This window comes from Panulirus ornatus, chromosome 18, assembly GCF_036320965.1.
Source record: "Panulirus ornatus isolate Po-2019 chromosome 18, ASM3632096v1, whole genome shotgun sequence".
NCBI classification, from domain to species: domain Eukaryota; kingdom Metazoa; phylum Arthropoda; class Malacostraca; order Decapoda; family Palinuridae; genus Panulirus; species Panulirus ornatus.
The window spans coordinates 3470946-3489167 of NC_092241.1; the positions used below are offsets into that span (position 1 = coordinate 3470946).

General features: G+C 50.5%; 1 protein-coding gene across 1 annotated transcript in view; it reads right to left on the reverse strand.

Annotated features, from left to right (window-relative positions):
- The window catches only part of LOC139755182 (uncharacterized), a 622641-nt gene that overhangs the window by 203221 nt on the left and 401198 nt on the right, over positions 1-18222 (reverse strand). The window contains 1 exon segment of the mRNA XM_071673354.1: positions 153-314. Within this exon segment, the coding sequence (XP_071529455.1) occupies positions 153-314 (162 nt within the window).

An 18222-nucleotide genomic window follows, 5' to 3' on the forward strand; every position in this document is an offset into this window, starting at 1 on the left:
GCTTCCAGCGTTTCTGGAACGTTCGCCAGCACCTGGGTTTCACCATCAACTGGGTATCATCAGTGAGGGAGGCTTCACCAACACAGGCCTATCATCACGTGCATTATCGGGTTACACACACACACACACACGTATACAGAGTCCTCACTTACTGGTCTTTTCCATCTTCTTGCGGGACCAGGCGAGAGTTGGGTCGTGGGCCCAGAACATGAGCTCCTGGCCGACGCTCACGTCTTGCGTGGTGATGAGGAACACGCCCACGCCGCCTACGCTGCCCACGCCGCCCGTCATGCCCAGGCCGGCGTTGTCGTCACCTGCTGGAAGACAAGGGAAAACAAATCATTAATGGGAGGTAAACGTGTGGTTATGTCTTGTCTTTAATTAAGCACAAGGAAATACGAGTGTCGTCTGTCTTCCAGAAGGTACACACACTACACTCTCCTGCATGACAACGGCTGCTGAGCTACACACTCCTACATGACCACGGCCGCTGAGCCACACACTCCTGCATGACCATGGCCGCTGAGCCACACACTCCTGCATGACCATGGCCGCTGAGCCACACACTCTTGCATGACCATGGCCGCTGAGCCAAACACTCCTGCATGACCACGGCCGCTGAGCCACACACTCCTGCATGACCACGGCCGCTGAGCCACACACTCCTGCATGACCATGGCCGCTGAGCCACACACTCTTGCATGACCATGGCCGCTGAGCCAAACACTCCTGCATGACCACGGCCGCTGAGCCAAACACTCCTGCATGACCACGGCCGCTGAGCCACACACTCCTGCATGACCACGGCTGATGAGCCACACCTCCACTTCCCCTTCTGACTCACCGGTTCCTTCGAGCACCGTCATGCACATCACTGCTCAGCCGTGCAAGTTGCATCTATTCTTGCCAAGTGCCACAGACTCGCGCCATTCCCAGTCAGACCTGTCTGTGCCCTGCATCAATCTGTTCGTTTCTCACTCTCCCTGCGTCGTAATCCAGACCACAGTGTTACAGAAATCGACCTCCAGAACATTTCTCCTCTTTTCTCTGTCACTATTTACCAAAGCCTACTGCAGCCAAGACAGGACAAGCTCCTGGCAACAAACAACGAGGCAGGTAACATAATTATGACCTCCCATGGGACGCTGCCTACCTTTCAACCTTTCGACATTTCCATTCGGCAAGAACACCACATCAATACCTGATGTTCATCGCCTTGTCCAGCAAAGCTCTCACCACCCAATACACGTTTCTCGCCCCACCATCATATTCTCGGAACACAGTCATCAGGCTTTTGTTAACAAACACACTCAACTTGATTTCCCTCCCAGCATCAGGAAGTTTTAACCATCATCCACTTAACACATCGTCCCCCAAGGTAACCTCATCACCATCTGCCACTTGCCTCCCTCGGCTGCCATAGTAACGCCGACGAATGCTAAAAACCTCTGCTGAAATTTCATATTAAAGTCATTACATAGCCGCTCCGACTTGTCTCCTCCCAGCCGCACCACTGAGCTATTCAGACGCTCCTCCTCTCGTCCTGGGATACGCACTATTTCCTCAAGTTTGACCGTGTCCAACATACGCATCAACGTCAATGATCGTCTAACGCATCCCACAGCTGATTCATGTGTCTGTTCTTTAGACCATAAATACTAAAAAAATATTAGTTTCTCTAATATTTTCCTGACTGTTTTGTAGACAGTAACCATCGGGTGGGCAGAGTCATATCCCCTCGGGACGTCACTGTAGTCCTGTCTTTACCAGTAATCTGATGGCCACTCTACCTCATAATTTTCACCTGCTGTGATTACTCTTTGAAGCACGATAGTGACAGCCCTTGTGCACTATGGCATAACTTTCGAGCACGTCCCTTCAGTATGGCTTCCTGGCCTTAGACATGATCTTTAAGGCGTCAGGTCGAAGGCCGGGCCATTACACGAAAAGGACTAAGCGATCTGCTCCAAAGGTTACTGACCAGCAGGTCCCAGTGTTTAGTTTCAACATCTTAGGTGATTCCAACCGGTCTTAAAGTGCAGATGTTATGCAATAAATAAGCGTACTGAATAACAGCAAAAAGATACGATAAAGAATTATATAGTCTTGATAAAAGCAAAAGAGTCATTACCCACATAATTGCGCCATTAATTGTGGAGAACCACAGTGACTTGGCTCAAGAAATGAAGTCCAGGCAATTTTCTTAGTGTTTAACGGTATCTGCCGGTAGAGGCACAACTCATGTTTCAGTTGCAGTCCCATTCTTACAAGAGAACATTCTGCTATATACTGACATAGACCAAGAGATACTCGCAGCGCTAAGTGGGATGAAAATTATAATGGCAGGACCTGATATGTTTCATCCGAGAACAATGAAAGAAGCTAAATATGAGGTAAGCGAGCTGCTAATTGCTGCTCTTTTAAATGTCACTTGCTGCAGGAAAAGTTCCAGAGGATTGGGAAGTTTGCCAGCATAATACCCACGTCAGAAAAGTGTGATGAGTTCATGACCAGAAATTCTCACTTTGCCTGACATCCCACGTTGATCAAGTTATCAATACCAACATTTACGAAAAGACTGTAGGTCATCTACAAGACCGCTACTTAATAAACAAATCTCAACATTTTTTTTTTTTTCAACGAAATCATTAGTGTCTGGCAAATCTACCTGATCTCTTTTAAGACATGATCAACACGTATGATGAAGGTAAAGTGGTTGTCAATTATTTCGATTTTCAAAAAGCATTCAACAAATTTCCGCATCAAAGATTATCAGTTAAAGTTCATTCACGCTATACAGACGGGATTGTAATACGTGGTTGAGGAATGGCTGACTTGGCTGTAAACAAAGTGTTGTGATTAATGGTTAGCCGTAACAAGTGGAGTGCCTCAGGGATCAGGCTTTGAACCAGTTCTCTTATATACAAACGGTCATAATGTTAATGATACCCGGCTGCGTTGTATGATGTGAAAATTAGTCAATGAAAGTAAACTGGGAAATAAGAAGTACAACAGAAACTTCACGTCGACAGCTGCAAGCTGATACGAGACAAACTGACACACTAGAGGATCACAGGTAATGAATGAATGCTATTACTGATAACTGCAAAGGTTTGCACATCGGTAGTGAAGATGACGAGGCAAGTTACAGTGTGAATATTGTTGAGCTACGGAACGTAAAATAAGGAATGAGGCATCAGTGTAATAATCTCTGATGACCTAAAGGCAAGTAGGAGTGAACAATGAAAACAAATACGAGAAATAATCTGTGATTTTTAGAAACTACACTGGAATACAAATCTCAAAATCCTTACTCTTTAAGGCTGACTGGTGTGTCCCCAACCTGGATATCATGTTCGGTTTTGGTCGCCCGACTTGGAAAAAAAAACCTTAGAATGTAGACAGACCAGCGTCGAGCTGGTATTTATGATTCCTGGACTGATATACAATTCCTATACAAGCCAGCTACACCACACCACATCAACATATAAACTTAAGATGAAAAGAAATGAGTTGATTTGATACAGGTATCCAGAGTTATCAAAGGCTGGGATGATTTCCATCTAAGCAGCGAGCTACAGCTGGACTGGCCTCACTTCACTCGTAGTCATGGAAACAAATTCGTGGGACAAATGTTTTTCTTTCGAATGAGGCAAAATACTTCGTCTTGAACAGGACTGCTGATACGTAGAAGGATCTAACAGTTACAGTAGTTGAAATCAGCATCAAAGACGTGTTTCAGAACACACTTGAGTTACACAAAGTTACATAGATATACAGACCACGCAGACCCATGGTCCAAGCGAGGTGGTCTTGCCCGAACACTACTAACACGAAGGACATTACTTGCGCCTACTTGGTTACATGTTAAGTTGACAGAAATGCGTTTACCTCCTTAGTCTTACCCCACAACTCTACATTTCTCACAGATATCTGTTAACTTTTCTAAACCACATATTTCTGATAATTTTCTACTACCATAAAAAGAACGACATCGAAAGAAAAGAATGGTCCGTTGCTGTGTTTCCTTCCTTCTTCATCGTGTCTCCAGTGATTTCATCCGTGATCAGTACTACCATATGTAACTTTGTGTGTGTGTGTGTGTGTGTGTGTGTGTGTGTGTGTGTGTGTGTTAGACAATGATTACCTCCTCACATTCCCCCTGAAACAATGACCCCTAACTTTAACCTTGCATCTCGTCAGCCAGCGTAGATATTCTGGTCCCGTTGCATCTCTGACATTCATAATTTATCAAAGTATCCCCTCCACTTACCCCACCCCACGCACACTCTCTCTCTCTACAACAGTCCACCATCCACTCCCCTCACGTCTCAACCTGATGCCACATCAGTACATCCTTGTATTTACTTAGGAATTATCTGCTCATCTGTCTTTCTATATACTTTTCTATCCTTTACGATGATTTTCATTTCCTTTCCATAACCCTTTACGCCATCGCTTCAGAAGTCACCCGAATTTCTAACTTACATTCTTAGTTCCACACAGCACCATGTTCGATCTCTCTTTAATTTTCCTCCACCTCAATCTTCTTTCCCGCTTCCTAACTCCTCTTTACCTACACCCAACTCCTTTCTACGTCCATTTAAAGTCCACCTCATTTTCCTTTACTTCCACCTCACTTCGTTTTACGTCCGCCTCCCCCATCTTTACTTCCCTTACTCCCTTTCACCTTCACCTCATTCTTCTTCACCTATATTACCTCCACTTTACTCCTCTTTACCCTCACCTTACTCTCTAAATTCCAACTTGCTCCTCTTTACCAACGCTTCACTCCTTTTCCCTTATCCTCTCTCACCTTTGCTTCCAACACACTCTCCCTTGCTTTCGCTCTCTAGGAACTCTCCAAATTTCAACGTCGACGCTTGATTCTTTCCCTCTACTTGCCATACACCCCTTAATGGTCTACACACTCATCAAACTCATTGGCCTGACGCCATTCCTCACACCGCCTTACACTCATTCTCAAACCCTGTTCCATACTTGGCCTTACAATCTACTTCAGACAATGCTTTACGCTCTACCTCAGCCTAGTACCCCGGCCTCACATTCTACCTTACATTCTGTCCTGTACACTGCTTCACATTCCGCCTCGACCTTATCTCACGCAATGCTTCCCATACCGTCTCACACACTACCACATCTGGTCTTACATACTGCACCACGCACTGCCTTATACCCGATCTCACTACTTGCCTAAACCGGCCTTACATTCTGCCTCACATCCGGCCATACACACCACCTCACACTGTGCCGCAAAACCTGCCTCAAACCCTAATTCACACTCTTCCTCACACCCCACCTCACACACCACATATCCCACCTCACACCCCAACTCACACTCCACCTCACACACCACATATCTCGCCTCACACTCTGCCTAGCACAACACCTCACACCCTGCCTTACATCCACCCCACAACCTGCCTCACATCTCATTTCACGAGCCTTTCCACATCCTGCCGCAGACCGAGCCAAACACCCTGCTTACTTTACGTAACACACCGCTTCATACTGTTTTGCACCTTACCTCACATCCTACCTCACAGACTAATTCAAGCCCTGTCTCACACTCTGTATTACACCTTGACTCACGCTTTCTCTTACCCACACCGACTCATGGTCCTCACACACAGCCCCAATACCATGTCCTTACACCGTGCCTCAAACAATGCTCATACCAAGCCTTACACCTCCCCTCACATCTTTCCTCAAACGTCGCTAAACACTGTCTCACATCCTGCCCCACCTATAATGCTCCCGACCTCGCCTCTAACACACTTCCAACACAGCACCCGTCCTCAACTCAGCCACACCTCGTACACAGCTCCCGTCTTTACCTCTACCACACCTCCTACACAGCTCCCAACCTCACCTCTGATACACCTCCTACACAACTCCCGTCCTAACCTCTGCCACACCTACACAGTTCCCGTCCTCACCTCTGCCACACTTCTTAGACAGCTTCTGTCTTCACCAGTACCACACCTCCTACACAGCTCATGTCCCCACCTGTGCGACACCTCCAACACATCTCCCGTCCTCACCTCTGCCGCAGCTCCCGCCCTCTCCTCCGCCACACCTCCACAGCTCCCCTACTCACTTCTGCAGTACCTCCTACACAGCTCTCATCCTCACCTCTACCGCACCTTCTACACAGCTCCCGTCCTCACGTCTGCCACACTCATACACAGCTCTCGTCCTCACCTCTACCACACCTCCTGCACAGCTCTCGTCCTCACCTCTGCCACACCTACACAGTTCCCGTCAACACAAGTGCCACACCTCCCACCAAGTTCTCATCCTCAATTCTGCCACACCTCCTGCACATCTCCCGTCCTCTCCTCTGCCACACCATTACGAAAGCTCCAGTCCTCAGCTCTGCGACACCTCCTATACAGCTCCTGTCCTTACCTCTGCCACACCTTCCACACAACTCCCGTCCTCACCTCTGCCATACCTCTCACACAGCTTCCATCCTGACATCTGCCACACCTCCTTCAAAGCTCCCGTCCTCGGCTCTGCCACACCCACACAGCTCCCGTCCTCAGAATTGCCACGCCTCCTACACAGCTCCCGTCTTCGGCTCTGCCACACCTGCTACACACCTCCCCTCCTCACTTCTACCATACAAAATCCACAATTCCCGTCCTCTTCTCTGCGACACCTCTTACACAGCTCAAGTCCTCACCTCCGCCATACCTCCTGCACAGCTCCCGTCCTTATCTCTGCGACATCACCTCCACAGCTCCCGTCCTCACCTCTGCCACACCTTCTACAAAGCTCCCGTCCTCACCTCTGCCACTTCTGTTACACAGCCACCGTCCTCACCTCTGCCACTACCCCCTACACAGTTCCCGTCCTCACCTCTGCCACACCTCCTACACAGGTCGCGTGCTCACCTCTGCCAGAACCCCTACACAGCACCCGTCCTCAGCTCTACCACACCTCCTACACAGCAGCTCCCGTCTTCACCTCTGCAACATCTCCTACACAGCTCCCGTCCTCACCTCTGCCACACCTCCTACACAGCAGCTCCCGTCTTCATCTCTGCAACATCTCCTACACACCTCCCGTCCTCACCCCCGCCACACTTCCTACACAACTCCCGGTCTCACCTCCGCCACACCTACACACCTCCCGTCCTCGCTAATGCCGCACTTCCTACACAGCTCTTGTCATCACCTCTACCGCACCTCCTACACAGCTACGTCCTCACTATTGCCACACCTACACAGTTCCTGTCCTCACCTATGCCACACCACATACAGAGCTCCTGTCCTTACCTCTGCCACTCTTCCTTCACAGATCCTGTCCTCAGCTCTGCTACAAATCCTACAAAGCTTCCGTCCTCGCCTCTGTCACCCCTCCTACTTAGCTCCGTTCTCACTTCTGCCACACCTCCTACACAACTCCCGTCCTCACCTCTGCCACACCTCCTGCACAGCTCCCGTCCTCACCTCTGCCACACCTCCTGCACAGCTCCCGTCCTCACCTCTGCCACACCTTCTACACAACTCCCGTCCTCACTAGTACCGCTCCTCCTACAAACCTCCTGTCCCCACCTTTGCCACATCTCCTACACAACTCCCGTCCTAACTTCTATCACACCTCCTACACCACTCCCGTCCTCTTCTCTGCCACACCTCCGACACAGCTACCGTCCTCACTTCTGCCACACCTACACAGGTCCCGTGCTCACCTCTACTACACCTTCTACACAGCTCCCATTCTCACCTCTGCCACATCTCCTACACACCTCTCGTCCTCAATTCTGCAGCACCTCCTACACAGCTCTTGTCCTCATCTCTACCGCACCTCCTACATAGCTTCCGTCCACTCTTCTGCCACACCTTCTACACGGCTCCCGTCCTCACCTCTCCTACAGCTGATACACAGCTACCGTTGTCATTTCTGCCACACCTCCTACACAGCTCCTGTCCTCACCTCTGCCACACCTCCTACACAGCTCCCGTCCTCACCCTTGCCACACCTTCTACACAGCACCCGTCCTCAGCTTTGCCACACCTCTCATGTAGCTCACGTTCTCAGCTCTGTCACACCTCCTATGCAGCTCCTGTCCTCACCTCTGCCACACTTTCTACACAACTCTCATCTTCACTAGTACCACACCTCCTACACAGCTACTGTCCTCACCTTTACCGCACTCCTACAGAGCTCCTATTCCCACCTCTGCCACACCTCCCACACAACTCCCGTCCTCACCTCTGCCACACCTCCTACCAAGCTTCCGTCCTAAATAATGCCAAACCTCCTACATCGCTCCCGTCCTTACCCCTGCCACATCTCCTACGTAGATTCTGTCCGCAGTTCTGTTACACATCCTACACAGCTCCTGTCATTACATCTGCCACACCTACACAGCTCTTGTTCTCAATTCTGCCACACCTACTACATACCTCCTGTCCTCACCTCTACCGCACCTCCTACACAGCTCCCGTCCTCACCTCTGCCACACCTTCCACACAACTCCCGTCCTCACTAGTACCGCACCTCCCACACAGCTCCTGTCTCCACCTTTGCCACATCTACACAGCTAACGTCCTCACCTCTATCACACCTCCTACATAGCCCCCGCCCTCTCCTCTGCCACACCTCCTACACAGCTCCCGTCCTCACCTTTAACGTACATCCTACACAACTCCCGTCCTCACCTCTACCACACCTCCTACACAGGTCCTGTGCTCACCTCTACCACACCTTCTACACAGCTCCCGCCCTCTCCTCTGCCACACCTTCCACACACCTCCCGTCCTCACTTCTGCAGCACCTCCTACACAGCTCTTGTCCTCACCTCTACCGCACCTCCTACACAGCTCTTGTCCTCACCTCTACCGCACCTCCTACACACCTCCCGTCCACACTTCTGTCACACGTTCTACATAGCTCCCGTCCTCATTCTCCCACAACTGATACGCAGCTACCGCTCTCCTTCTGCCACACCACCTACATAGCTCCCGTCCTCACCTCTGCCACACCTCTTACACAGATTCTGTCATCAGTTCTACTAAACATACTACACAGCTCGTATCTTCACATCTGTCACACCTACACAGCTCATGTTCTCAATTCTGCCAAACCTCCCACACAACTATCGTCCTCACCTCTACCGCGCCTCCTACACAGCTCCCGTTCTCACCTCTGCGACACCTACACAGTTCCCGTTCTCACCTCTGCGACACCTACACAGTTCCCGTTCTCACCTCTGCGACACGTACACAGTTCCCGTTCTCACCTCTGCGACACGTACACAGTTCCCGTTCTCACCTCTGCGACACGTACACAGTTCCCGTTCTCACCTCTGCGACACGTACACAGTTCCCGTTCTCACCTCTGCGACACGTACACAGTTCCCGTTCTCACCTCTGCGACACCTACACAGTTCCCGTCCTCACCTCTGCGACAGCTACACAGTTCCCGTTCTCACCACATCTCTCGTCCGCTCCTCTACCATACCTCCAAGAAAGCTCCTGTCCTCAGCTCTGCCACACCTTCTATACAGCTCCCGTCCTCACCTCAGCTAGACCCCCTACACAGTTTCCGCCCTCACCTCTGCTAGACCTCCTACACAGTTTCCGTCCTCACATCTGCCACACCTCTTTTACATCTCCCCTACTCACATCTGCTACACCTCCTACACAGCTCCCATCCTCCCCTCAGCTACATCTCCTACACAGCTCCCGTCCTCAGCTCTGCCACAACTCCTACACAGCTCCAGTCGTCAGCTCTACCACACCTCCTCCACAGCTCCCGTCATCACCTCTGCCACACCTTCTACAAAGCTCCCGTTCTCACCTCTGCCTCACCCACTACACAGCCCTCGTCTTCGCCTCTACCGCACCTCCGACACAGCTCCTGTCCATAGCTCTCCCACACCTCCTACACAGGTTCCATGCTACCTCTGTCACACCTGCACAGCTTCCGTCCGCAGCTCTGCTACACATTCTAAGCTCCCGTCCCCACCTCTGCCACACCTCCTACACAGCTCCCGTCCTCACCTCTGCCACACTTCATACTCAGCTCCCGTCCTCAACTCTGCTACAACTCCAACACAGCTCCCATCCTCAGCTCTACCACACCTCCTATACAGCTCCCGATCTTAACCTCTACCACCTATCCTGCACAGATCCCGTACTCACCTGTGCCACAACTACACAGCTCCTGTCTTTCAGCTCTATCAAACCACTAACGCAGCTCCCATCCTCAACTCTGCCACACCAACTACACAGCTCCCGTCCTCACCCCTGCCATACCTCCTACACAACTCCCGTCCTCAACTGTGCCACACCTACACATCCCCCGTCCTCAGCTCTGTCACACCTCCAACACAGCTCCTGTCTTCATCTCCATCACACCACCTACGTAGCTCCCGTCCTCACCTCTGCCATACCTGCTACACGCCTCCTACACAGCTCTTGTCCTCACCTCTACCGCACCTCTTACACAGCTTCCGTCCTCACTTTTGCCACACCTACACAGCTCTCGTCCTCACCTCTACCCCACCTCCTACACAGCTCCGTCCTCAGCTCTGCCACACCTCCTATACAGCTCCCGTCCAAACCTCTGTCACACCACCTCCACAATTCCTATCCTTTTCTCTGCCACACCGCCTACACAGCTCCCATCCTCACCTCTGCAACACCTAGACAGCTCCCGTCCTTATCTCTGCCGCACTCCACTGCTCCCGTCCTCACCTCTGCCATACCTTCTACAAGGCTCCCGTCTTCACCTCTGCCACACCTCTTACACAGCTCCCATCCTCAGCTCTCCCAAACCTCCCACACAGGTCCCGTGCTCACCTCTGCCACACCTCATACACTGCTCCCGTCCTCACCTCTGCCACACCTCCTACACAGCTCCCGTCCTCACCTCTGCCACACCTCCTGTACAGATGCTGTCCTCACGCTTGCTATACCTCTTACACAGCTCCAGACTTCACCTATACCACACCTCTTAAACAGCTTCTGTCCTCACATCTACCTCACCTTCTACACAGCTCCTGTCCTCAACTGTTTCACACCTCCTCCTCAGCTCCCTTCCTCACCTTTGCACACCTCCTACACTGTTCCCGTGATCACGTTTACTACACCTCCCACACAGCTCCCGTCCTCACCTCTGCTATATCTCCTACACAGTTCCCGTCCTCAGTTTTACCACACCTCCCACACATGTGCCGTGTTCACTTCTGCCACACCTCCTATACAGCAACCGTCCTCAGATCTGCCTACACCTACACAGCTCCCGTCCTCACCTTTCCCACACTTCCTACACCATCTCCGTACTCACCTCTGCTATACCTCTTACACAGCTCCCGTCCTCACCACTACCAAACATCCTGCACAGATCCCATTCTCATTTCTGCCACACCTACTACCAAGCTCTCGTCCTCAATTTTGACATATCTCCTACACATCTCCCGTCCTCGATTCTGCAACACCACCTACACAACTCTCGTCCTCGATTCTGCAACACCTCCTACACAGCTCTCGTCCTCACCTCTGCTGCACCTTAGACACAGCTCCCCTCCTCGTTCTACCACACCTCCTACATAACTCCCATCCCCACCTCTGCCACACCTCTTACACACTTCTCGTCCTTACCTCTACCACCTCTCCTACACAGCTACCATCCTCAAGTGTGCCATAATTCCTACACAGCTCCCGTGATCACGTTTACCACACGTCCTACACAGCTCCCGTCCTCACCTCTGCCACACCTCCTACATAGTTCCAGTCCTCACCTCTACCACAACTACACAGCTCCCGTCCACACCTCTGCCACACCTGCTACACAGGTCCCGTCCTCGATGCTCCTGCAACTACTACACAACTCCCTTCCTCAACTCTACCAAACCTCATACACAGTTCCCGTCTTCACCTCTGCTACACCTCCTACACAGGTCCCGTCCTCATTTCTACGACACCTCCTAGACAGCTTCCGTCCTCACATCTGCTATATCTCATACACAGCTTCCGTCCAAATCTCTACCACACCTACATAGCGACCGTCGTCACCTCTAGCACACCTCTACAACTGTCGTCTACATCTCTGCCACACCTACACAGCTCCCGTCCTCACCTCTGTCACTCCTACACAGTTCCCGTCCTCACCTCTAACACACCTCCTACACAATTCCCTTACACAGCTCCTGTCCTTACCTCTGCCACGCCTCCTTCACAGTTTCCCATCCTAACTTCTACTATATCTTCTATACAGCTCTCGTCCTCATATCTACTACAACTCCTGCACAGCTCCCCTGATCACCTCTACCACACCTCCTACACAGCTCCCGTCCTCACCTCTGTCACATCTCTTGCACAGTTTCCGTCCTCACTCTTTCGCATCTACACAGCTCCCGTCCTAACCACTGCCACACCTCCTACACAGTTCCCGCCCTCACCTCTGCTATACCTCTTACACAGCTTCCGTCCTCACCTATGCTACACCTCCTACACAGTTCCCGTCTTTACCTCCACCACACCTACGCAGTTCCCGTCATTACCACTGCCACACCACCTACACAGCTCCTATTATCACTTCTGCCACACCTCCTACACAGCTCCCGTACTCATCACTGATTCACCTACGCAGCTGCTCCCCCCTTCACCTCTGTCATATCTCTGGCACAGCTCCTGTTCCGACCTCTAGGACACCTCTTACACAGCTTCCGTTCTCACCTCTGTCACATCACCTTCACAGTTATCGTCCTCACTTCTGCCACATCTACATAGCTCCCGTCCTCACCTTTGCCACGCCTCCTACACACTTTCAGTCCTCACGTCACCCACATCTACACAGCTCCCGTCCTCACCTCTACCACACATCCTACACAGTTGCAGTCCTCATCTCTACCACATCTCCTCCACAGTTTCCGTCCTCACCTCTGCCACACCTGCTACACAGCTCCCGTCCTCGATTCTGCTACACCTACTACATAGCTCCCTTCGTCAACTCTACCACACCTCATAAACAGTTCCCTTCCTCACCTCTGCCATACCTCCTACACCGTTCCCATCCTCACCTCAACCACACTGCCTACACAAATCCTGTCCTCACCTCTGCCACACCCCTACACAGCACCCATTATCACTTCTGCCATGCCTCCTACACAGCTCTCGTCCTCACCTCTGTTACACCTCCAACACAGTTTCCGTCTTTACATCTGCTATACCTCCTACACAGCTCCTGTGTAAACCTCTACCACAACTCGTACACAGCTACCGTGCTCACTTCTACCACACCCCCTACACAGCTCTCCTCCTCACCTCTGCCACACCTCCTACACAGTTCCCATCTTACCTCAACCACACCGCCCACACGATCCTGTCCTCACCTCTGCCACTCCTCCGACACAGCTCCCTTCCTCACTTCTGCCACACCTCCTACACAGTTCCCGACCTCAGTTCCACCACACTTACACTGTTCCCCTCCTCACCCCTGCCACACATGCTACACAGCTCCCGTCCTCAATTCTGCTACACCTCTTACACAGCTCTCGTCGTCACTTCTGCTACATCTCCTACACAGCTCCTATCCTCAACTCTACCACACCTCCTACACAGTTCCTGTCCTCACCTCTGCTACACCTCCTACACAGCTTCCGTGCTCACCTCTGCTACAACTCCTACACAGCTCCCGTTCTCACCTCTGCCACACCTTCGACGCAGCTCTCCTCGTCACCTCTGCCACACCCACACAGGTTTCGTTCTCACCTCTGCTACACTTCCTAGAAAGCTCTCGTCCTCAAATCTGCCACACATACACAGCTTCCGTCCTCATCTCTTCCACACCTCCTTCACAGCTCCCCTACTCATCTCTGCCACACCTCCTACACAGCTCCCGTCCTCACCTCTGATTCACCTCCGACACAGCTCCCGTCCTCACCTTTGCCACACCACCTACACAACTCCCGTCCTCACCTCTGCCACACCTCCTACAAAGCTTCTGTCCTCACTTCTGCCACACTTCCTACACAATCCTCGTCCTGACCTCTGCCACACCTCCTACACAGCTTCCCTCCTCTTCTCTACCACGCCTCCTGTACAGTTCTCGTCCTCACCTCTGCCATACTTCCTACACAGCTCCCGTCCTCACCACCTCCGGGTTACACTACGCCAGCTGTACCGACGTTTGACCCAGATATACTCTAACTCCTTTCATTGTATTTTCCACCATCTCCTAGTCCTTGAACCAGCCTCGAGATCATGATCTTGTAATCCAAAGGAATTACCTATCATTATGTTATATCAGTATCACTATTATTGTTATCATTATTACTATTATCATTATTATCATTAGCATTATTATCGTTATTAGAATTGTTATCACTATCATCATTGATATCATCATCACTACTCCTGTCATTATCATTCTCATCATCATCATTACTATTTTTACTATCATCATCACTATCTTAATTTATTACTATTCTTACCATCATCATTATTATTATTGTTATTATTAACATTATCACTAGTATCATTATCAAAATTACTACTATTATTATTAGTATTGTATTATTATCATTATTAGTATCATCATTATCATTTTTATTATTATTATCATTATTACTATTATCATTATTAATATAATTATCATTATTATCATCATCATCACATTATTCCTTGAATAATGTGATGATGAATTTCGATACTTTGACAAATTCTCAAACTATTTCCATTTCATTTTCCCTGACAACACTGTTAGCTTGCCTTACATCTTTTTACACATGTTTCCTTTATCATTTCACCCTCTGTCCTTATTTACACACACGCACACACACACACACAAACACACACACACACACACACACACACACACACACACACACAGACACACACACACACACACACACACACAGACACACACAAACAGACACACAACACACACACACACACACACACACACACACACACACACACACAAACAGACACACACAGACACACACACGCACACACACACACAAACACACACACACACACACACACACACACACACACACACACACACACCAACACTGGAGTGTGAGGCGATATATTCCACAATAACCACGGTGTGACCCGCAATAAAGAATTCATTTATATTCCTAACTTGTACAAGTATTACTGGCCTGCTAATTAAACCTGTCAGTTGGAACTCTCAAATGTAAATCATTTTTTTTCCACCCTAAAGATTGTGTAATTTCCCTCCATCCTGCAGGAATTACATGGATTACACCGACGCCATCCTGCGAACTATGCGACCGTGTATGGAAGCACGACGGTGCTTGTACCCAAGAAATTACTGTCGTAGATGGATTTACAGCCATGTTACAGTGGGAGCTGTATTAGTCGCGGCTGTGTTATAGTAAGTGGTATTACAGCGGGGGCACTGTAATGCACTCAGCCATATTACACTGAACGTGGCTACAGACATAAAAGTATACTAAAATTTATATTGACAATAATTAAAACGTTCATTTTATGTCACTGTATTTTCAGACCATAAGATATGGTCGTTACTGTACTGTGTATAATATGATATACTGTCATAAACATTATATAATATGATATACTGTCATAAACATTATATGATATACTGTCATAAACATTATGTAATATGATGTAATATATTATGAGAAAATAAACTATTCGGATGTAACGGGCAATCGATATTAACAGACACCCCCTTTCCTCGTGTGTGTCCGTTAAATCAAGGGTTTACCATCCACTGAGTGAGGTGACACACGCAGGCGTGGCACAGCTGAGGCTACGGTACTCGAAGCCACATGACGACAGGTGGAACTACAGAGGTACAGCCATACTAAGGATTACGTCACCTGAGACACAGGACTCCTCCCTACCGGAGGTGGCTATACGACGGACGCCTCCCCGACATTAGCTTCGTCACCCAGGAGCTCCGGCCAGGCTCTGCCCAGCCCCTGTTGTTACACGTTCCTCAACTGCCGTCATCAACCACGTTAATCACAGAGGCCTTCCTCCAACCCCCTCACACCCTACCCCTCTCTAACGATGGATTTCTGATTATCCCTTATCAAATAGCCGTTCACCAGGCTCAGGTGGACGGAGGGAGGGAGTTGGGGGTAGCACACGGTGTCTCTCTCGGGCGAATCGAGAGCCAATTAGAGCCTAATTAATTCTGCCAGATTATCAACAGGCAATCAGAATGGCAGCAATATACTCACTCCTCATACTTCCTTTGACGAGGGAAGAGCAGAAGAAAGAGAGAAAGAAATGTGGCACAATAACCTGAATCTCATGGGCGAATCACCTGCCAGAGTCAGTACAAATTGATTCACTGGATCCTCAGGGAACTGGTTAAGAGAGCCAGGATGAACTCTCTAACTTTGCCCAAAAAGTGAAGCAGCAATATGACTGTGGTGGATGCCCATCAGAGCGAGGTCACCACGTGAACTCTGGCCAGATTTACCAGCTGCCGATCAGAGCACACAAGCAACCAATCAACTCTGCCTGTTGCCACACACGATTACGAAAAGAAAAGATTATCACGAGTGTAGTAAACACGTCGAGCCACAAGGAGAGTAAGAAATCTATCATGTTAACCACCAGGTAAATGAGTCCTTGATATTATCACCCGGGAGGTAGCCATTAAGCTTTCCAGATAGATAAGTAGTTAATTAGCTGAGCCAAAACAATCCAACCAACTGCCTGACACACACACACACACACACACACACACATATCATACATAACAGTCAATTTGCTGATGTATTCAGCCCTTGAGCGCGATGTTGCGACCCTTGAGTACGACGGTACAACTCCCGGAGCACGACGGTACGACCATAGCGTATGATGGCACGACCATTCATCCGACCTTTAATATTCAGGCAGAAGGGTCGTATCGTAGTCGTGCACAATGGTTGTCCCAGTGTGTTCAGGGGTCGTACCACCGTCATGCTCAAGGGTTGCGCCGATGTGTTCTAGGGTCATACTCCAAAGGTTAGTCACCAGAAACCGTACAATATAATATCTCTGACGGCTACATAACAAGAAAACAGACGGAGACCCGGCATTCCAAGAATATACATGGTGGTTAAACCGTGACTCCCGGCTTGATAATGAAGTGGCGGCAGCTGGTCACGGAAACTTGGGGTGGGAGGTGGGGGATAATTGTGGTTTCATAGTGGAAGACTTAGGGAGGTGGAGACTGTGCTTGGAGAGGCAGGGAGAAGCTGTGGTTGGACAGGGAGGGAGAGCCTGTGGTTGGGGAAGGGCAGGGAGAGGCTGTGGTTGGGGAAGGGCAGGGAGAGGCTGTGGTTGGGGGATGGCAGGGAGAGGTTGTGGTTGGGGAAGGGCAGGGAGAGACTGTGGTTGGGGAAGGGCAGGGTGAGGCTGTGGTTGAGGGAGGTCAGGGAAAGGCTGTGGTTGGGGGAGGGCAGGGAGAGGCAGGCTGTGGTTGGGGGAGGGCAGGGAGAGGCTGTGGTTGGGGAAGGGAAGGAAAGACTGCGATTGGGGAGGGTAGGGAGAGGCTGTGGTTGAGGGAGGAAAGGGAAAGGCTGTGGTTGGGGGAGGCCAGGGAGAGGCTGTGGTTGCGGGAGGGCAGGGAAAGGATACGGTTAGGGGAGGAGAGGGAGAGGCTGCAGTTTGGGGAGGGCAGGGAGAGGCTGCGGTAGGGAGAGGGCAGGGAGAGGCTATGGATAGGGGAGGACAGGGAGAGGGTGTGGTTGGGGGAGGGCAGGGAGAGGCAGGCTGTGGTTGGGGGAGGGCAGGGAGAGGCAGGCTGTGGTTGAGGGAGGGCAGGGTGAGGCTGTGGTTGGGGAAGGGCAGGGTGAGGCTGTGGTTGAGGGAGGTCAGGGAAAGGCTGTGGTTGGGGGAGGGCAGGGAGAGGCAGGCTGTAGTTGAAGGGAGAAGGGCTGGGGTGGAGGAAAAGGTGATTAAGGTGGGGAGACATGTTTGCAGTGGGAGGGGGAATGTGATGGAAAAGTCTGGAATGCAAAGGATGGGGACTATGATGGAAGGGACTGTTGTGATAGTAGGACAGGTCGTAGTGGAAGGGGTGCTGGGAAGGGAAGCTGTAGTGGAAGAGGGAGGGACTGTTGTGTGGAGGTTGGGAGGGCAGGGGGAGTTACGGGTTAGGTCGGGATGGGGGCGGGGATGAGGGAGGTGGTGGTGGGGCGCAGGTAATGAGAATGAATGAGAGCGATCCCGGACTTGAAATGGGTTA